The 19,758-nt window shown below is 54.3% G+C and overlaps 8 protein-coding genes across 8 annotated transcripts; 7 read left to right on the forward strand and 1 right to left on the reverse strand.

The window, feature by feature from the left end:
- The first annotated feature begins 924 nt into the window (after nucleotides 1–924).
- On the forward strand, nucleotides 925–2,183 carry B0T26DRAFT_705934 (uncharacterized protein). The gene is made up of 3 exons (XM_060441781.1): nucleotides 925–1,167; nucleotides 1,251–2,062; nucleotides 2,161–2,183. Exons 1-2 carry the CDS (start codon nucleotides 1,086–1,088, stop codon nucleotides 1,739–1,741), a joined length of 573 nt encoding a protein of 190 aa, XP_060299190.1. The 5' UTR covers nucleotides 925–1,085; the 3' UTR covers nucleotides 1,742–2,062; nucleotides 2,161–2,183.
- Nucleotides 2,184–4,030: 1,847 nt separating this feature from the next.
- B0T26DRAFT_750553 (uncharacterized protein) lies at nucleotides 4,031–5,351 on the forward strand (the record flags this gene model as incomplete). Its single annotated transcript, XM_060445241.1, has 3 exons — nucleotides 4,031–4,449; nucleotides 4,544–4,821; nucleotides 4,981–5,351. 3 exons carry the CDS (start codon nucleotides 4,031–4,033, stop codon nucleotides 5,349–5,351), a joined length of 1,068 nt encoding a protein of 355 aa, XP_060299191.1.
- A 696-nt stretch (nucleotides 5,352–6,047) lies between these two features.
- Nucleotides 6,048–6,813, forward strand: B0T26DRAFT_643084 (the record flags this gene model as incomplete). The annotated part of the gene is made up of 2 exons (XM_060437504.1): nucleotides 6,048–6,441; nucleotides 6,524–6,813. The coding sequence occupies 2 exons, from the start codon at nucleotides 6,048–6,050 to the stop codon at nucleotides 6,811–6,813; spliced, it is 684 nt and encodes a 227-aa protein (XP_060299192.1).
- A 283-nt stretch (nucleotides 6,814–7,096) lies between these two features.
- On the forward strand, nucleotides 7,097–8,369 carry B0T26DRAFT_705942 (histidine phosphatase superfamily). The gene has a single exon (XM_060441782.1). It carries the CDS (start codon nucleotides 7,453–7,455, stop codon nucleotides 8,086–8,088), a length of 636 nt encoding a protein of 211 aa, XP_060299193.1. The 5' UTR covers nucleotides 7,097–7,452; the 3' UTR covers nucleotides 8,089–8,369.
- Nucleotides 8,370–8,864: 495 nt separating this feature from the next.
- B0T26DRAFT_750556 (glycoside hydrolase) lies at nucleotides 8,865–9,699 on the forward strand (the record flags this gene model as incomplete). The annotated part of the gene is made up of 3 exons (XM_060445242.1): nucleotides 8,865–8,916; nucleotides 8,975–9,328; nucleotides 9,413–9,699. The coding sequence occupies 3 exons, from the start codon at nucleotides 8,865–8,867 to the stop codon at nucleotides 9,697–9,699; spliced, it is 693 nt and encodes a 230-aa protein (XP_060299194.1).
- A 1,424-nt stretch (nucleotides 9,700–11,123) lies between these two features.
- On the forward strand, nucleotides 11,124–13,224 carry B0T26DRAFT_740266 (FAD binding domain-containing protein; the record flags this gene model as incomplete). Its single annotated transcript, XM_060443825.1, has 5 exons — nucleotides 11,124–11,208; nucleotides 11,265–11,345; nucleotides 11,425–11,570; nucleotides 11,656–12,281; nucleotides 12,354–13,224. 5 exons carry the CDS (start codon nucleotides 11,124–11,126, stop codon nucleotides 13,222–13,224), a joined length of 1,809 nt encoding a protein of 602 aa, XP_060299195.1.
- A 566-nt stretch (nucleotides 13,225–13,790) lies between these two features.
- B0T26DRAFT_750558 (uncharacterized protein) lies at nucleotides 13,791–14,205 on the forward strand (the record flags this gene model as incomplete). Its single annotated transcript, XM_060445243.1, has 3 exons — nucleotides 13,791–13,839; nucleotides 13,946–14,058; nucleotides 14,140–14,205. The coding sequence occupies 3 exons, from the start codon at nucleotides 13,791–13,793 to the stop codon at nucleotides 14,203–14,205; spliced, it is 228 nt and encodes a 75-aa protein (XP_060299196.1).
- A 410-nt stretch (nucleotides 14,206–14,615) lies between these two features.
- On the reverse strand, nucleotides 14,616–15,002 carry B0T26DRAFT_621547 (ankyrin repeat protein; the record flags this gene model as incomplete). Its single annotated transcript, XM_060436080.1, has 1 exon — nucleotides 14,616–15,002. A coding segment is annotated over one exon (387 nt), but the record flags the coding sequence as incomplete, so codon positions are not given.
- Nucleotides 15,003–19,758: the final 4,756 nt, after the last annotated feature.

Raw genomic sequence — 19,758 nt, forward strand, 5'->3', positions numbered from 1 at the left:
CGCCGCCACTCGGATTCCAGCGAGCTCCAACCTTTGGCGTTTCTGTTGGCCCGCCTCGGGCGCCACCGCTACGGGCACCCCCGGAGCCGGCTCCTGCACCACCCGACGCACGACCCGACGCACCGCCCGCGGCCCCGCCCGTGGCACCACTCTCGGGAGCGCCCCCAGTACTCGTACGAGCCCCTCCTGGACCACCTCCACCACCTCCAGCCGCAAACCCACAACCGCCTCTTCCACCACCACCTCCACCTCCAGCCGCAAACTAGCAACCGTCACTACCTCCTCCACCGCCACCACCACTATTAGCATAGATGGCTTGTTTGCTTCTTCTCATCATACGCCTGTTTGACGAGAGGGAAGTGAATATAGTCGGCTACATTAACACAGATGTGGTCATCTGGATGGTATGGAGCGCGAGACAAATAGGGGGCGCGGTGGAAGAAATGGAGCTGTGTTCTAATTATCCACAGCTTGGTTGGCCGTCTTTCGGATTGTTGATAGATCTGATGCGTCTTCCTTTTCTTTTCCCTGCACTGCATGAGTTAGCTTTTTATTGCGACAGTATTATTAGATGTCCTTGCGTTTAAGCACCTGGAACTGGCTCAGCTAGGTAATTAGGTAGGAACTAGATTTGTGATGATTGGCATGTTATTCCCGCTTTAGGATACCTCCTTTCTTGCCCTTGAAGAATTGTGTAGGTGAGTTTGTGGATGTTTGCCACTGGCGAACAGCTATGCCAAGAACTGCAGCTTATCGAATGGCTGTGTTTGGATACGCCATACCTCAATCTGGAAATGGAAGGGGCTGAACACCTACTTCCAGATTAGGCAGTGAGGCGGTGCTTGTTGCGTTGCACGTCACGGGCTGTCTTCCCCGCTTTCCCAGTGTCGCTATCGCAACTCTCTCCTTTCGTCGCCCTCCACCCACCCTTTAGTCATCGTAATTATAGCTCCAGTATTCCACGACCCTAGGCACTCTTTGAGAGCTGATTGATAAGACTTATCAAGACAGGGTTCAATGAATGCAACCTGCTCAACCTAATTATCGACAACCGCCCTCCACCGCCGCTCAGGTCAAAGCTGACAATGGCCATGCCCGAGACTTCACGTCTGAAACAAACAGAGATTCGAATAACCATTGGGGTCGAGTTTGGAATTGAATTCACGAGTTGGTCCTTCCGCATGTTAGCTTGCCAAAAGGCAGTTAATACACTATATTAACTGCCTTTCTGTATTGATTCATACACCTAGCTGTCACGTATTTGTCAATCTCCAGCTACATCCTTGAGGGTCTAAATCTAGCGAATGGCATAAGGGTAATCCAGAACTGGCCCAAGACAGAATCGCAGAAAGTTCCAAGCGAGATATCATATTCTCCAAGCCCAAGGGGGTGCCATCAATGGGGATACGACATTGACCATAATAGCCGAGTCCAGAAGTTCTTGAGAGCGGGTCTCGATGCCACAAACAAGTTGAAAGAACTTGAAAGCTTCTCAGAGAAAGTGTATGATGCCGCGAGCTTCGATTCCAAAGACTTTATTGCCGGTGATCTACCTCGACATATCGCAAAAACACCTGACTCCATAATCGAAGACTTTTTTGAACTCTTGATCGAGAAAATCCATGACAATATATGCAACGAGATTGGCAGACTTGCGTTCGACAAAGTCCCAACTGATCTCGTCTTTACTTATCCTGCAGTGAGTCTTCTCTTATGTGGTGGAACCATTCTACTAGTCTAGGACCCTCTTAATAATCTATGGCCTGTTGATCTTGAGGTAATGATTAATTACCCATTGACAATAGATGTGGCCCGAGAGCACAACACGTCGCTATTTCCGCATTGTTGAGTCGGCGTTTAACCTCAATTTGTTTCCAAAACGTCGCGAGATCTACATGGTCACTGAATCGGAAGCAGCCGCATTATACTGCTTCTTTAAAGCGCAATGTAAAGATCACTTTCGGTTCCGGAAGCGGGTACGTGTGGCGTTAACGACACAGGCCCTGATGAACCTTGATGGCCCGCTAACGGCCTCCATCGCAGGGAGATGCATTTATATTGTGTGAGTTTATTGATGGCGGGCCATTGGTACGTCCCTAATGCCTTGGCCCTGTTCCAATCTAGGCCTTAAGAATTGACAAATACCGTAAATATATCTAGACTGTCACGTCATATGCTCTCGAAGTAGTCGATGAAGAGAATCAAAAGATGGCATTCAAAAAGATTGGAGATTCTTCTCGTGAGTCGTCTATCGGAAACCACCTCACCTTTTAGAGAAAGATTCCTTGCAATCGTCTACAAAGACTCTGAAAGAGTTGGGATCCCCGAGATTGAGAACTCCTTCTTTGCTCTGTTAGAAGACAGACTTGACCCCGATGACTTCGAAAAGCTTAACGCCTTTTCAGATGATTGGGAAATTCGGTCAAGGGCAACAAATATTGTGAAACCGAAGTTAAGAACGCTTCTTGACAGATTGGAGCCAATTTTGCATCAATTTGATGGGAAGAACCAGAAACTTGGATGGCCAGTCCAGCTTCCTCGAGGCATTGGGACAGTTGACAACGAGGCAACGGGGATCCGGAATGGCGCCCTGACCATAACGAGGTAAGTTGAAACTTGCAAACGTCTGCTCTCTCTATTCTGATTGAACCACCCGACAGCGACGACCTGAGAACCATGTTCGAGCGATCAATTTCCACCTTGTCGAATCTCATTGTACAGCAAATCATACAAGCCCAGCTTGCCAAAAATCAAGTCAAGGTAGAAACCCATCACCGCCTACTTTTGTTATAACTCTAAGCTGACGCTATTCAATCGCAGTCAATTGTTTTGTCTGGTGATTTTGGAACAAACCAACATGTCTTCAGTTCTATCCAGGAACTTGGTGTCAGCGTGGAAAGATCAGATGACTGGTAAGAACAATCATCCCCCTTGGCGCGAACAAACCCAAGTTACTATCCGTTTCAACAGTGGCACCTTCGCCTGCTAATATTAGAGCCATAAATCTAGTTGGGTAGGGGCAGCTAAAGGCTCCATCATCTACGCGCTGGGCAGTATCACACCAACACCGCAGCCAGTCCGCAAAACCTCGAGTCATTACGGGTTGGTTCGATGCGAAATATTTGACCTCAAAAAACACTCTGCAGAAGATCTACAAATCAACCCTGCTGACGGAGGCCGACAGGCCACGGGTCAGATTGAGTGGCTTGTCGACAAGGGCGATCCAATTTTCCATGATGCCACCAATCCCCGACCCAGACATGAACGGGTTCAAGTGCTTAGAAGGCTAAAACTACAGGACCGTAGAGGCACCAAGAAGTCGAAAGTGGTATTTGTCACCTGCAGTGCAGACCAGCGTCCAACCAGAGTTCGAGACCTCGAAGCAGAAAGTAAGTCCGTTTTCTACAGGCGCCCTATTTCACAATATTCGCTCGAGGAAAGTGGTTTTCTAGAGCTAATTTATGGGACCCCCGAACCAAACAGCGAGCATAATGGTCGATCTAGAGTATCCGCTTGCTCGGCTTCCAGAAGACCAGCTACAGAAGCATGAGATTCAGGACCGGTTCGGGAGAAAAGGCAGCTACTTGCAAGCCCTTCTGCTGATCGACGTATATGTTGACAGGAAAGAGACACGCGTCTCTTTAAGCTGCGGGGGAACATTGCTTGCGGAGCACATGATGCAGATGAAGAGTTGATAACATTACAATTTGACAGCGCGTAATTATCTCACTCCTGTGGCGGGTGGACTCTTACTAAATCGTGTTCTTTTTATCTTTTTACAGTCCACAACAGTAGCATTCCCATCAAATCCTTTAGACCCATGATTCCTGTTACAAATGCATGACAATTTCCGTTTGTAGGGTCCGATAAGGAAGAAATCAGAGTCCTAATTAGACAAAAGATGAACGCCACTTCACATGACAATGCAGCCAAGAAAGGACCAGCTCACCAAGATTGGGGGGCTGAGTCCCAGGTCTCGACCGCACCCCAAAATCCACCAACTGATCCCGGGCAGAATATCAGAGGCAAGATGGACCCACTTACGGTTCTAGCACTGGTTACAAAATGCATCTTCGGGTTAGAAAAGATCTACCAGTACAGCAGCGAGGTCCAGCGAGCAGAACTCAACGTTCTTGAACTCACAGCCGAGTGTCGGACACTTGAGGTAGCCATCAGCAAGACTCGCGACTTGTACGCCGGTAATGGCCCGGCCTCCAGCAACAGCCTGGAAGGAGTGGATCTCGCTCTGGCCAATTGCGAACAGCAGTTCCGGGTCCTCCTCGACAAGCTCCAACCCGTCCTGACCCTTGTCGAGAAGCCGAAGCCCAGCAAGTTTTCAATTCGCTTGCGCATCTCGGCAACATGGAAACGCAACGAGATTGACTTTCTTCGCCAGTCCATCCGTGGCCAAGCGGGAATGGTGAACTTCTTGCTCACAGCCCTTAGCTAGTGCGTTTCCTGCCCTGAGCACGGCAATACCCTAATTGTTCAAGTACTACGAGTCTATGAGAGCTCTGCTAATTAAGCCCTGACATGCGAATAGTGACTCGATTAACAAGATGCGGGAGATTCTCGAGTCGAAAGAGTTCCAACAGCTGCTGAAAAGGTCTAACAACGAAACCGAGTCGCTGTCAATCGCGTACGACCAAGAATCCAGCCTTTTTCGTGTGCGGCCTACCGATCACAATGCTCAAGCCGAGTCAATTATTGATTATAAGGAATTCTCGTTTGAGCCCGAACTGCTCACAGGAAAAGCCTACAGGAACATGTACGCTCGATGGAAGCGGTCGCTGTTTATCAACGACAGAGATCAGGCAGAAGGTTCGGATCATACCTCTCGATCTCCATCTTCATCTCGCCCGCCTTCTTTCAAGAGAGCCGAACAGTCGCGTAGTGACTCTCCGCCTCCACTGCCATCTCCATCGCTTTCACTTGGTCCAGCGGAAAGCAAGGGAAAAACGCCCATCTCACATCTACCAGCTGGAGTGGGCTCCTCCGAGGGCGAGGACGGACTAGACGACACAGACCAAGTCGAATCGTACGAGGAAGCGCTACCGGAAGTACCCAGCGACGTTGTACAGGCCAAGGACGTGACCAACGTCATGAAGAAGTTTCAAGCATGGTGCAGCCAAAAAATCGACACATGGGAAATCTCAGGCAGTTATAACTTTGACTCTCCCGCTGTCTTAGAGGCCAAGGAGAAACGTGCCGAAGTAATGTACTCCGAGATACGCACAGACGTGGAGGCCTGGAGGAAGGATGCAGGGATGAACGAGGAAGAACTGAGGGCAGTCAGTTGTGTGACGCAGATGCTGGCCTTCATACAAGAGCGCAATACCTGGCCTCAGTAATCAGAATCTCTTCTTCTTTTCTTCTCTGCGGTTCCAAATCTAGTAGCTGGCTATGCAGTTAATTATGAATGCCAGGTTTTTCAGACGGAAGCCCGCTAAATGCATGGCATGCCAAGGTAGCAGTGGAACGCGGGTGGAAGTATCCCGAAGGCATTCTAGAGCGGTACCACGGAATACCCTCGTTGGGTTGTCGAGAACTTCGAGAAGCCGCAGTTCATCCCCACGGGGGGGCTTGCATAAGGTGGCTGCACCCCACAATGCCCCCGGAAAAGCGCACACAAGGATTGCCCACGTGAGGCCGAGCAAACTGCCGCTGTTCTGGCATATATTGTTTTAATCACTCGGGGCGCTGTGAGTGGTGCGGTTGGCCCTTTAGCCGGCCGCCAGAGCCTTGGAACGAAGAGCGGACGCGATCCGGGAAAGACTCCTCTTGGCAAGCTGCTGGCCACGGAACCACGTCCAATCCGGCCATTATTCCCGCCATCATATTCGGGGCCGGCTATACAAGGCACTTATATAAGTGAGTGCTGAATTTTGGCCGGTACCGTGGCAGACACACACACACACACACACACACACACACTCGTCCCCAACTACCGCAAGACACACAGCAGCACCAAACGTCACTCTTGTCTTGGCACTCTGGTATCCCATCTTCTGCTGGCTGATATCCATCCTCACAATTCACGATCAGCCATGTTGGCCACGGTTGCTCTGGTGCTCGGGGCGGCGCTCAGCGCCAGCGCACACTACACGTTCCCCAAGGCCGGGACGGGGGGCGACTGGCAGTACGTGCGCAAGGCGGACAACTGGCAGAGCAACGGCTTCGTCGGCAACGTGGCCTCGGAGCAGATCCGCTGCTTCCAGTCGAGCAGCGCGGCAGCGCTGGCGACGTTCAACGCCACTGCCGGCTCGACGGTGACCTACGGCGCCGCCCCCAACGTATATCACCCGGGCCCCATGCAGTTCTACCTGGCGCGGGTCCCCGACGGCGAGACCGTCAACACGTGGAAGGGCGACGGCGCCGTGTGGTTCAAGATCTACCAAGAGCAGCCAAACTTTGGCGGCCAGCTGACGTGGCCCAGCACCGGTAAGTCACCAACCCACCCCAGGCTTTCTGAAGAATTCCCACACTGTCTGACACACACAAACACACACACGCGACGCAACAGGCAAGAGCTCGTTCACCGTGTCGATCCCCAAGTGCATCACGTCGGGCTTCTATCTGCTGCGGGCGGAGCACATTGCACTGCACTCGGCGTCGACGGCCGGCGGCGCGCAGTTCTACATCTCGTGCGCGCAGCTCGGCGTCACGGGCGGCGGCAACACCGACCCGCCCGCCTCATACAAGGTCGCCTTCCCCGGCGCCTACAAGGCCGCCGACCCCGGCATCCAGATCAACATCAACTACCCCGTGCCTACGTCGTACAAGAACCCCGGGCCGGCCGTCTTTTCCTGCTAGGCCAGTCAGTGCGGGTAGGAGTGGCCGGGTGGCGGCTGTGCGTTGCAAACCATGGGAAGGTGTTTTGCGGTTTATTGTCACATATTTATAGTAATCAAGTCAATGCAGAGTCAATCCATGTTATCTGCCCAAAAACTCCAGCTCAAATAAGGAAACGTTTTGTGGCCAATGAAATGCCCGCTCCGAATGGCGTGACCGCTTGGTTGGAGCACGCCGAGTCTGGGGCGTGGCGGAGTGCATGCAGCTGTAAAGAGCCGCCCCCTCATTTTGCTCGGACTGGCCTCTGAGGGTTCATCGAGACTCTTATAGAATTGCTGGGAAGACGCGCCTTGGTTTCGTAGACAGCGTAGCAAATAACTCGAATCAACCTCGACGGGCCCCAAGAATAGACATTTAAGTGCCCATCGAGTTGACAATCGAGAATTATCCCCTGCCTAGGTCTCTACCTCGAGCCACAACCGGCAAGTGTCGCTGCTCTGCTTGGCTCAGGACGAGCGATATATTAGTCGTCGCTTTGAGCATATCGTCGGAGCTTCTGCCCAGAGACCTGCGATTGATTCCACACCACTGAGCCAGTGAACAACAACAACAACAACAACAACACCCCTGAGCCCAAATCCAGTCCCAAACCCCAAAGTCATGCCGTCCACCATCTACCTCGTCCGCCACGCCGAGTCGGCCCACAACGCGTCCAAGGACTTCAGCCTGCGCGACCCGGGGCTGACGGAAGCCGGGCTGGCGCAAGCATCATCGCTCGCGGCTTCGTTCCCGGCGCTGTCGTCGGTAGCGGCAGTCCTGGCGTCGCCGCTGACGCGCACGCTCGAGACGGCACTAGCAGGGTTCGGTGCGATTCTCGTCAGCAGCAAGCACGGCGGCGGCGGCAGCGCAAACCTGATCCTCGACCCGGACCTGCAGGAGCGCAGCGACCTGCCGTGCGACACGGGGTCTGACGCCGCGAGCCTCAAGGTCCGGTTCCCCGCGCTGGATTTCAGTGCCCTGCCGCCGCAGTGGTTCGTCAAGGAGGGCGCGAACGCGGCGGACATCGACGCTGTCAAGGCGCGCGCGCAGGCCGTGCGGCAGCGGATCGGCCAGCTGGTGCGCGCGCTGGAGGAGCGGCACGGTGGGGGCCGGCAGGACGTCGTTGTGGTGACGCACGGCGTGTTTATGAAGTTCTTGGCTGAAGATGGGTCGATTGATTTGCCCAAGGCCGGGTGGAAGGCATTCAGGATTGGTGAGAGGGAAGAGTGTGGCGTCGCGCTTGTTCCTGTGGAGTGAGGCGAGGTGCATATTGGAGTAGGGGTTGAGGGGGGAAGTGGTTGCTTGATGACGATTCTAGGGACACCGATCTAGCAAGAGAAAGGGTTGCGACTAAGGGGTCTTTTTCATGTTTATACTTGAGTTGCGTTGGAATGATTAGAGTCACTGGCATTTCGAGCTGGGGCAATTCAACAACACGGACTATCTGAGTACCTTGTATTTGATGGGCTCGACGCATGGCAATATCAGGTAATAACCGTCCATGCCTGTTAGACAAAGTTTAGCTACCTCATTACCGCTATTGATTGACAACAAAACTCTGGGTTGGACGAGTCTGAGCCAATGAAACGCCAGAATGCATCCCCGGGCACAATAAAGTGTAGGTATGTCTTTGGCTTGGAAAGATGACATCAGGAAATGAATCTGCTCACAAGCGGATAGGTGCCGAAGGGCGTAAATTAGACAATATACCGCGGCCTTGTGACTGTATGCCACGCACATCTGGCCTGGGATTCCCTATGCACTCGGTAGTTGCGCTCTTGGTCAGGCTAAATTCCCCACAAAGCCCAATGGCAGCCATGCCATTACCCGTCCACACCTCCATAGGTGGGACTCACGCCGCAATCTATCTCTCCACATTAGACTAGACTAGACATGCCGGGTCCCGGAAGCGGCAGCCTTGAAGGTATAAGATATTGCAAGCGGCGTTGTTTACCCGTGACCAGCTACGAATTTGTCGTCTTTACCAACAACTACAACCCAGACTTTTTGAGCCTGAGGAAGCGGGAAACAAGATGAAGTTTCTCTCGTCCATGCTACTTGCCGCAGCTGTGGCTGAGGCACATTGTGCGTGTTGCGTAGAACCATCAAAATTTTGTCGACACAAGCCGGCTAACACCGCCAGACACATTCCCCAGATTGGTGGTCAACGGGCAGGCAGAGGAAAAAGACTGGTCCGTCACGCGCATGACCAAGAACAGCCAGAGCAAGCAGGGCGTGGAGAACGCAGCGAGCGCCGACATCCGCTGCTACACGTCGCAGACGGCGGCCGGCGTGGCGACGGTGCCGGCCGGCGCCGTGGTCCACTACATCTCGACGCAGCAGATCAACCACCCGGGCCCGACGCAGTACTACCTCGCCAAGGTGCCGGCCGGGTCGTCGGCGGCCAAGTTCGACGGGTCGGGCGCCGTGTGGTTCAAGATCCACACCTCCATGCCAGCCGTCGACAAGAACAAGCAGCTCACGTGGCCAAACCAGAGTCAGTGCAGTACCGCAACCACACCCACCTTCTTCCCCAGCTCGCAGCCACCAGTTTACTAACGAGTAACGATGATCCCCATAGACGCGTACACGACCGTCAACGCGACCGTCCCCGCGAGCACGCCGCCGGGCGACTACCTGCTGCGCGTGGAGAACATCGCGCTGCACCTGGCGATGCAGGCCAACAAGGCGCAGTTCTATCTCTCGTGCTCGCAGATCACTGTCACGGGCCCCGGCGGCGGAACGCCTGGTCCGCTGGTGGCGTTGCCCGGCGCGTACAAGAGCAGCGACCCCGGCATCCTCGTCAACCTCAACGCCATCAAGCCCGACGCGTATCAACCGCCCGGGCCGCCGGTGTGGAGCGGCTGAGCTGTTGTTGGATTGGACATGTGGTTGGCTGGTAGGTTTTCTGGTGGCGGTGGTGGTTCCTGGCGAGCCGATTCTTGGAGGTGTCGTTGGGAGGGAGAGCGGGTGAGAGCCGGGGGGTAGAAGCCGGAGCCTTTTTCACTCGTGTGTGTGTGTGTGTGTCGGTTAATTGATTAGTATACATCATGTCCTCTTTCCTCTTTCTAGCCAACCAAGGAATTTGGTATGCTTTGCCGGCCCCGAATCTCTCGTCATCGGCGGTGGCAGGTCTAGGTTAGTAATCACGAATAGGACCCCAACGGTATGTGGAATTCGAGCCTCACCGACCGCAGCGGTACTCTCCTTTTGGTTACTAATTCCTGGGTAATAAGCTAACCACCCGCCATGTGGTGCATTATTTCCGTGCTAACATCGAAACATGTTATAGTGTTTCTGATGAGTTCTTATTGCTTGAGAGATGGGGAGGGAGTTGGCAACGATATAGGATAGCCAAGATGTAAGTAATAGCTACTGACATAACTCGACGAGAATGCAACACAATGATAGACTGTAGAGCCTCACGGGCCGCTGGCGGATACTTTAATCTACGGACCGAGTCGTGGGCCCAGGTGAGCCGTCAGCCTCAACGAGGAAAGGGCATGTTTTCCCGACAAATAAAATCTCACTCACCGCGATTTAGTTATCGCCAGGGTCATGACTTGGATCGTAGATTGGTTGTCTAATTATGGGCCATTAAGCAATAATCCACCGGCGGCCGCCCGTCACTTTGCCGCGTCGTCGATTTGGAAACCACATGGGACCCTTTCATAGGTCCATGTAATTACCTGAATGACGGTCATTACGCGCTTGTTGCGTATCAGCCACCCCATTCACCAGTCGAGGCCATACCGAGAGGGAGCTGTTGCTAACTACGCCAACTAACAAATGCTATCAAGAGACTGGGTAAGTCGTTTATTCCTAAGCGGATTCCCCCGGACTATTCGGCCGAAAATTTCTATTACTTTCACGCGGACAAGAGGCGTTGCTAAGCATTAGTCACATCCGCGTATCCAACAACTGTGTGTAACATGACCAGTCGACGTCGTATTATGCGTATTACACAAGCTGCTGACAGACAACTGCTGACAGACAAGTCAGTTGGTTCCTCTCCTGCCTGGGGTCGAAGGGCGAGATTCGCGACGAGTCCGGCGTACGAGTCCGACCACCGGGGTTCGCCGATATCGTGCTTCGCCTTCGCCTTCGCGCTTCGCGCTTACTACCCATGCGGTCGGTATGTGCCTCTGCCAGTCTCACCAAGGTATATAACAAGTAGTTCCGGGTTTCCACTAGTAACTGGAACAATGCAAAGACCTAGAATCGCTAAAATTCTTCGTCCACTGTCCATGGCTCTGCCCTCTCACCCCGCCGCGACCCCCAAGACGGACAAGATGGACGACCCGATCGAAACTCAGTTCCTCGTCGTGGGAGCCGGCCCAGCCGGCATCTCGCTCGCCTGCTTCTTGACCATGTACGGTGAGGACGCCCAGTCCCGACATGCTGCAAGCTCGAGCTGAAAGACACGGGAATAGGTCTCAAGGGCCTCGTCATAGCCTCCAGCCCCGGCACCTCCGACACTCCACGAGCACACATAACTAACGCCGCCGCCATCGGTACGTGTTTCTCCGTGAGATTCCGGGAGATGTCTATCGCCCTTGCGACGGCTGCTGACCGCCGACACCCCTGTTCAAGAGTGCTTCCGTGACCTCGGGATCGAAAAAGAGCTGGTCAAAGCTGCCAACGCCGGTTCTTCCATCATGCATGTTCGCTGGTGCGCCAGCCTGGCCGGCGAGGAGTTTGGTCGCGTATATGCATGGGGAAACGGGCCCGACAGAAAGGTCAGACCTTCACCCACAGCTAGCTTCCCCCCAGCCAGCACCTAATCAGACTCGTCGGTGGTTAACCCGCCATGGACATCTACAGGAAGACTTCGACAACGCGAGCCCCTGCAAACACTGCGACTTGCCTCAGGCGGTGCTGGAGCCTATATTGGTCCGGCACGCGGCGCACCACGGCTTCCCCACGCGGTTCAGCACTACGCTGCTGCACTTTCTCGAGGAGCAGGACACAGCCGGCGTCACCAAAATCGTGGCCACGGTGCGCGACGAGCTCAGCAAGCACGAGTACCGCATCCGGACCAAGTACCTCTTCGGGGCCGACGGCGGGCGCAGCGCCGTGGCCGCGCAGCTCGGGCTGCCCATGGTGGTGAACCCCGGCGGCACCATGATGATGAACATCCTAGTCAAGGCGGACCTGTCGCACCTGATGGAGTTCCGGCAGGGCAACATGCACTGGATCATGCAGCCGGACCGCACGCAGGTCGACGACTTTGGCTCCGTCACCGTCGCCCGCATGGTCAAGACGTGGGACGAGTGGGTCTTCTCGCTCGCGCACACCGCGCAGGACCCCAAGCTGACCCACCTCGACTGGGACGCCTACGTGCCGCGCATCAAGGAGTCCATCGGCGACGACACCCCCGTCGAGGTCCTGCACGTGTCCAAGTTCTACATCAACGAGACATACGCCGAGACCTACTCCAAGGGCAACGTGTAAGCCTGCCCCTGCCCCCTTTGCCGTGACACACTGCTCATCGTCGAGTCATCAGACTGACAAAAACACAGTTTCTGCCTCGGCGACGCTGTGCACCGGCACCCGCCGTCGCGCGGCCTGGGATCCAATACGTGCATCCAGGACGCATACAACCTAGCCTGGAAGATCGCCTACGTCGAGGCGGGCCAGGCATCGCCGAAACTACTCGACACGTACTCGGTAGAGCGACAGCCAGTAGGCGCCGACGTCGTCCTGACAACCAACCAGACGCTGCGCAACAACTTCCCGCTCTGGGCCGACCTGGGCCTCGCGCCACCGGCGCCGCTCGGCGTGACCCCGCCGGCTCCCGCGCCACTCGCCGAGCTGGCCTCACGGTCCGACGCGGCCGGCGACGCGCGGCGCCAGGCGCTGCGCGACCACATGGCCACCGTGGCAGGCGAGTTCAACGGGCTGGGCACGGAGATGGGGCAGCTGTACGGGCGCGGCGGCGCCGTGTATCTCGACGACGAGAACGCGGCGTTCCAGCCTGGCGAGGAAAGCGACCAGCACTACGCGGGCAGCACGTACCCGGGCCGGCGGCTGCCGCACGCGTGGCTCAACACGGCGGTGCCGCGGAGCGCCATCTCGACCATCGACCTAGCGGGCCACGGCGCGTTCGTGCTGCTGACGGGGCGGCACGGCGAGGTGTGGAAGGATGCCGCGGCTGCGGTGGGCGCCGCGCTGAAAGTGCCCATCAATGCGTACTCGATTGGCTACCGCCAGGACTGGGAGGATGTGTATTTCCGCTGGGATAAGATCCGCGAGGTCGACGAGTCAGGCGCTATCCTCGTGCGCCCGGACCGGTTTGTGGCGTGGCGTGCTAAGCGCGTGCTCGACGGGGGGCTGTCGGCGTGCGAGGAGAAGCTGGCTACGGTCATGAAGGCGGTCCTTGGGTCCAACTAGCTACGCACTCTTGGACTTTCAGCCGAGACTCATCCGCCCCTCTCTTGCTGGGGGGTAGGAGTTGGTTTCTGTATAGTTTGTCACCATTTGTGTGCAGCCGGGTCCCCAGGATGTGATGACTTGGCCTTGGTTCCACCTCCATGTACTGACTGGTATTCCTAGGCAGGGTTGATGTCAGTTTGAGATAGACTATTGCGCTTCCAATGTCGAATGTCAAGCTTGCATTACATTCATTGCATCACCTCCACGCTAGCCGCGGTCACGCAGCGTCATCCCCCATGCCGCAGTTTCTCCGACAGGGACGGAGCTGCCGTCCGACTTCTTTCAAGGCACGCAATCCCTGTGTTGCAGACTCTACAAGACCACATGGGTGCCAAACAAGACGAGCGAATCTATGACGACAATGATATCTTTCACCCCACTTCATGCCTGTCGGTATATCAAACCAAGTCCGGTGCAGACCTCCTTCAACCTCTCCAGTCTCCAGGTCAACACCGATTTACAGGTTATCGTCTCATCCAGATACACGCCGTTGACATTACCGCCTAACTCCAAATCGCGCCACCATGCCTTCCTTCGCGCTAGGCCAGACAGTCCGATACAAGCCCGTCGGCGGTAAGTTCCCACCCCTATGAATCGTCATTGTTTTCTACACAAATCCCCCTCCACCACTTTATGGAAGAATAAGGAAAGAACCACAAGGAAATCTGACAAACCAAAGGCCGCGACTCGAACACGTCCGAAAGCGTGGGCCTGATCAAAGACATCCTGACCGAGCCCGGCCAACAGGCTGGCCGCAACGTGAATGCGAGCATAGATACTCCGCGATATGAGGTAATTAGCCATCTTAGAGCCACCAAGCAAGCAAAACCACAACGAATTATCAGTTGCTGACTGTTTCTTCGCGCTGATTAGATCGAAAATCTCAACACAGGCAAGACGACAACAATTTATGAGAGTAACATATTGAGCGTCGAATAATTGGTGGGCGAAACCGACTTGCAAGGGCCAATGGCCTCGGCTTGGATGGGCAACACCTTTGGACTTTGGATGTAACAGGGGGGAGGCCTTGATGATTTTAGGCAGACGGGCATAATCAAAAATCACAGTTGATCGTCCTTCCAAGCTCAATCCAAAATTTTTGGTATCAATATCGAATCCAAAAACAGAAAGAAAAGAAATCCTACAATATCCAAGAAACCTGCCCCACATCAAGGCTGGGGCTTGGTACCCGGCACCCACCCGTCCATCGACGCCTCTGCCTCCTCTAGATTCCTTAGATACTTCTCAACTAGAAAGTAGTTTTCGGGCCTGTTTCCCTTGCACTTTCGCGCTCTCTGCAGCAACGTGTTTCTCTCTGCCTGTTGCATTGTCGCAAAGGAGGTGGCCATAAGCAAGATCTTCACCATTTCCGGCGAGCCGTGCTTGATAGCGAGATAGAGAGGCTTGTGTCCGGCCTTGTCTATAATGTTCGCGTCGGCATGGGCTGAGAGAAGCGCCTCCACAACGCTGAGCGTCGGGTTCTGCGATATGGTCGCAAGATGGAGTGCTGTCTGCCCATTCTCGCTCGTTTCATTCACGAGCGCGGCGGCCGACAGCAGCGCTGTGACAACCGGATCCCATCCACCAAAGCAGGCAAGCTGTAGAGGCGTCAGGCCCTTGTTATCTTTGACGTTGGGGTCTGCCCCCTCGACGAGCAGAAGGCGGACTGCGTCTTTAGCACCAATCGACGCTGCAAGGTGGAGAGGCGTCCGCCCATCAATGTCTCGAAAATTGATGCTCGCACCATAGTCGAGCAGTACCTGGATGGTCGATAGTGACGCAAACGAGCAGGCCGAGAAGAGAGGGGTCCTGCCGGATTTGGTATCCTTATCGACCGAAGAGGACAAGAGATACTCGACAACCCGAGCGTGGCCCCGCCGGGCTGCCCAGTGAATAGGTTTTTTCCCTTCGTCATCGGCTGCCGACTTTCGGGCCCGCTTCTCGACCAACAGCTGAACAACTCCTAAATCCCCTGCCGCTGCGGCCCAATGCAGTGGTGACTCGCCGTTTGGGCCTTTACTGTTGACATTGGCACCATTTATTATCAGGCAATCCGCCATTTTCTGGTCCGAATTGCGGATGGCAAGACGCAGCCCTTCAGCCTTCATCCTCTGGGGCAAATCGCTGCGGCCTTGAGCCTTTTTCAAAGCCTTTCCAACTTGATCTGGGTCTCTTGCGGTGATAGCCAGCCTGATAAGCTCCATGGCCTGAGAGGCCTCGAGTAGAGTTGTTTCCGTATTGGAGAATTTTGGCGGGCTCCCGGATTCCCGAGTAAGAGATTTGGCATATGAGTTTAGAAACTTTGAGGTCTGTTCGAAAAAGCCACTCTTGCCCGTTTCTCCAGCCAAAGTCAGGATTTTTGCACCAACACTCAAGAGTTGGTTGACATTCTCGGAGTTGTAGGTGGCCTTCGTTATGACCTCCAGAGACTTGAGTGATCCGTTCGCTGCGGCATAGGCCATTGCCAACGTGGAATTAGACTTGGCCATATCGAGATCGCTGTTGTGGTGATCGTCTAGGAGATGCTTGTTGAGGACAACGTCCGCGTCAAGAAGCGCAAGCATACATGACAGGTCTGGCCGATAATCGGTGGTATAATACTTTCCCGACAGCTGGAGTAGTGGGTCATGAAACTGCGGGTCGTCCCAAAGCTCCTCGACCTCCGTAACGAGACTCGCGCCGAGGACACCAGCCTCTTTCAGATGTTTGTGCCAGTTCTTCATTGAATAAGCAAACTGAAGGATTGGAGGGCTATGGGTCTTGAGTTTTGGGTTGTATTCAAATACGACGTCTGATCGGCGCGGGAGACAGAGGTGAGTCAGACACGCTTGCGCTATTTCTCGCTGCAAGACCTGTAGTTTCCCCGGGTGGTTTCGCGTAAGAAAGGAGACAATGGAGTGCTTAAGTGACGGATGATCGAGCGACACAACTCCGCCCTGAAACGTAAGCAGTTGGAAGAGCTCAGTGCTAAGCCAAGATTCTAGGTCAGTACGGGATTCGTCTTCCATAGAGCCAAGTGTGACTTCGGACGAAATTCCAACATCCATCCATCGCCAGAATTCTTCTCGCATTCTCTCTTCTTGAGCCTTTTGCGACCATGGCGGTGTCCTTCGATGTTCCAGGGTGGGAGTAGAGGTTCGAGTGAGGGACGGCATGGTCCTTCTAGCCAGAGACATCGATATCGTCGGCATTCGCTGTAATATCTGAACAGGAGAAATGGGCGAAGATCCGTCTTCCTTTATGCAGGTTGTCGTTGCGAGAAGAGCAGAGAGCTCGTCGGGCCGAAGAGGCCGGCTTGCCAACCCCACAAAGAACAGGGCGAAGACAGCAAGTTTTTGTCGATTCCCTATCAGGAATTCAAGAATCCAGTGGTGGAGGTTCTCGATATCAAGGGTGTACTCGGTAGCCCCAACGGGAAGAATGATGTCTATAAAGGCTTGCAAGGCAGGCAGATTTCTCACACCATTGATGACTCGACGGACGAGCTTTATCCATAGAAATGAGACATGATGGCTGTCCGAAAAGAGTTTTTGGATCCGCTCAAAGTATTCGTCAGGCATTTGGAAGCGTCGCTCGAGCATATGCCGCTCGATATCTTTCAGTTGTCGCCTCGCAAATGCAGTGATGCTGCGTCTGTGCTCTTCCTGGTTCGTAATATCGATTGATGACACCTTATCGCTGTTATCCACGAGTTCAGCAACAATCGATGCGGTGCTGTGGAAGGTAAGGCAGATCTTGGTGTTTTGCAGTGCCTGCAGCCGCTTCAGGAGTCGCTTGACCAGTGGCTGAGAAGCGCTGTCACATTCGTCCAGCCCATCAATAATAATGAATATCTGCGCAACCGGGTTCTCGCGCAGCATTGAAAAGAGGGTAGTAACCAAGTCGTCGCCGGTAAAAATTGGAACAGTATCGTGCTGGTTTCGTAACTCGATCCCAGAAGCAGTTCGCCTGGGCGGGGTGAACTCCCCATCTTGCCCATTGTTACGGGATCCGATGAAACTGGCTGGCCTGATCTCGAAGGGCCAGCAATTCCGTCGCTTAGGAGGCGTGAGGACCTGGCTAGTGGAAAAATGCCTGACTAGGCTAGGATTGAGCTCGAGAAGTTGAAGAATGAATTGGTGAAGCAGTTGTGAAAAATGGTCCTCGGGATTGGACTGGTTGTTGAAGAAATGATGCAAGACGATTTCATCTCGATCGGCCACTTGACGCGCTTTAGAGCCATACTCTGTTGCAAGTTGAGTCGCAATGTAGTATGCAATAGCTGATTTCCCTGCGCCGACTGGACTTGTGATAAGGAGCAAGGGTTTGTCATGTCTCCAGGCCAAGTACTGTTCGTTCTTTGTCACCCATTCCGGGACCTCTCCCTGCGAGAGAAGAGATTCGACATATTCCAGACCGAATATCGGATGTGTCAATATTCTTTTAATGCGCCGGAGCATTACTGCATATTGTCAGCAAGGAAACGGCATACCATGGAGAATTCTAATTGCGATACACACCGGTTGGAAGAAATAGTCGGGCAACTTGGGCTGCGACGACAACACCACTGTCTATGTCGGAGGCCGATTCTGCTTGCTCTGGATTTTCTGCACAAGTCAGTGTCAAACAGACGTCGTTGTTGATCAAAGGTTACATACCTGCCTCCCTAGCCATGATGAAGTTTTCGAGTCCAGATGAGGGAAAGCCCACGTGCGACTGACCAAAAGCTGGAAAGGCGGTGCGGAACGTTCTCAAGGCGCGACCTATGGATTGATCTGTTACCTGCAAGACAAGATCTTTGACGATCTTATAGCCAATGTCGTTGGTCGTTTGAAACTGGCACATTGTAGCGTGATTTCCGTCAAGATAGACGACGTTCTCAAAACGATGGCCCAGGGCGTTGTCGCCAGACGTGACCTTATTCGAACATGGTTAAAAACATATCAGAATTGTTTCCAGGATGCAAGCACTCACCAGGGTAGCGACGCGATCCGTGCCAGTTTCATGATTCTCAAAGCATGAGTAAATCGCAATGTGTCCATCGTCCAGGCTCGACTCGAAGGCGGAAAGAAGCTTCATAAAGGGGGCCTTGGGACGCTCCTCGGGTGGCGGCGGTGGTTGTGACTCCTTTGCGTCATCGACGTACTGAGAGGCGGCCTGGATTCTGCGTAAGATGCTATTCCAGCCCATGAGAGTTCTGGTCCGGTGAGGTGTGCCAAAGAAGACGACCCCCTTTGTGCAGTCATTGATGTCGCCGTAGGTTGGCCAGAGCCTGAGACTTCCATAGCCCTTTGCCAGAGCGACGGCCTGTTTGATTGTCAGCAAGCAAGCGCTTCTGCGTTTCCGCGTTTCCATCCGATTGATTGCAACGAAGTTGAGCCAGATTTAACTAACCGCCTTGACAAGCCAACCTCCCAGACTATGGGCAACGAAAATGATGGGACGTTGCTCAGACACGTCGCGGCGACGATATGTTGTCAACATGGCGAGCAACTGTTCAGAGGCCGACTGCATCGAGCGCATGTCAGACCCTGTCCAGATAGACCGGTTGTATTTGAAGGAGAGGAGCCGCGCGTTCTTGCACTCCAGGGCAAGCTCCTCGGGCCACGACACAGAAGAAGCCTTCCATGTCGTCCGATCATCGCCACTCAGCCCATGGACGAAAATGATGCTACAGACTGTCAGTGAGTGTTTCTGCAGTTCTAACTAGATACCTCGAAGAGCTATCCAACTAAGAGACAGAAAAGATATAAGAGAGGAAAAGACGTACTCGCAGTTGATGGGTTGCTGGCCAACCGAAACTAGGGAAAAAGAGCAGTCAGGATGGTCGAAGCGGCCGAGTCGCGCACTGTCTGGCGCCTCCCGCGACGGCGTGTCGTTATCATTGAAGCCCCATTCTGCAAACCCCGAGCCCGTGTGTCGAAGAAGGATGGTATCGGAATTGAGGTCGAAGCTGCTAGAGCCGCTGGACCCGCTCTGCAGCGTGTTCGCGCGAGTTGGCCCACTGGAAATGAAGCGGTCAGGCTGCTCGCCGACAGCCGAAAGAGGGTCCATTCACTCGTGCCTGCCTAGGGAGTTCTGTATGCTGTATAGAGCAAATCTGAAGAAGCTTCCTCAAAATGGACACCGAGTGTGTCGACAACAAGTATCGGCGACTGCGCTCTGTCGTCGCTGCCCATTTATCTGCTCCTCTTGCGTCGTCACGGAGGGCGGCATTGACGCGACGGGAGGCTGCCCGACCAGGGGTCGGGTGTTGGACCCAGCCAGCTTCGGAATAGCCTGGAACTGGTCATCAGCACTGCAGCGTGCATCGAGTGCGCCCCGCAAGGCGGCCTCAAGTGCTGGGCCGGCGCACCGGATTTGGTCATAACCCGCTGTCCATGTCCGCTGCCCAATCCTCATGCACTGTTTCGTAGCGGGTGGCCAACGGCTCTTAATGATCCTGCTAGCTAGCGGGTTCAATTTGGGGCGTAACTCGACGCATCTCCCACGTTCCACTAACAATCGGGTAAT

Source organism: Lasiosphaeria miniovina, assembly GCF_030549165.1.
Source record: "Lasiosphaeria miniovina strain SMH2392-1A chromosome Unknown B0T26scaffold_3, whole genome shotgun sequence".
NCBI lineage: Eukaryota > Fungi > Ascomycota > Sordariomycetes > Sordariales > Lasiosphaeriaceae > Lasiosphaeria > Lasiosphaeria miniovina.

What these genes read in the sequence shown, in the direction of transcription:
- B0T26DRAFT_705942 (XM_060441782.1), top strand. Translation starts at nt 7,453, where the DNA reads ATGCCGTCCACCATCTACCTCGTCCGCCACGCCGAGTCGGCCCACAAC.
- B0T26DRAFT_705934 (XM_060441781.1), top strand. Translation starts at nt 1,086, where the DNA reads ATGGCCATGCCCGAGACTTCACGTCTGAAACAAACAGAGATTCGAATA. An exon ending in GTTTGGAATTGAATTCACGA is followed by an intron (nt 1,168 to 1,250) that starts GTTGGTCCTTCC and finishes TCATACACCTAG; the next exon opens with CTGTCACGTATTTGTCAATC.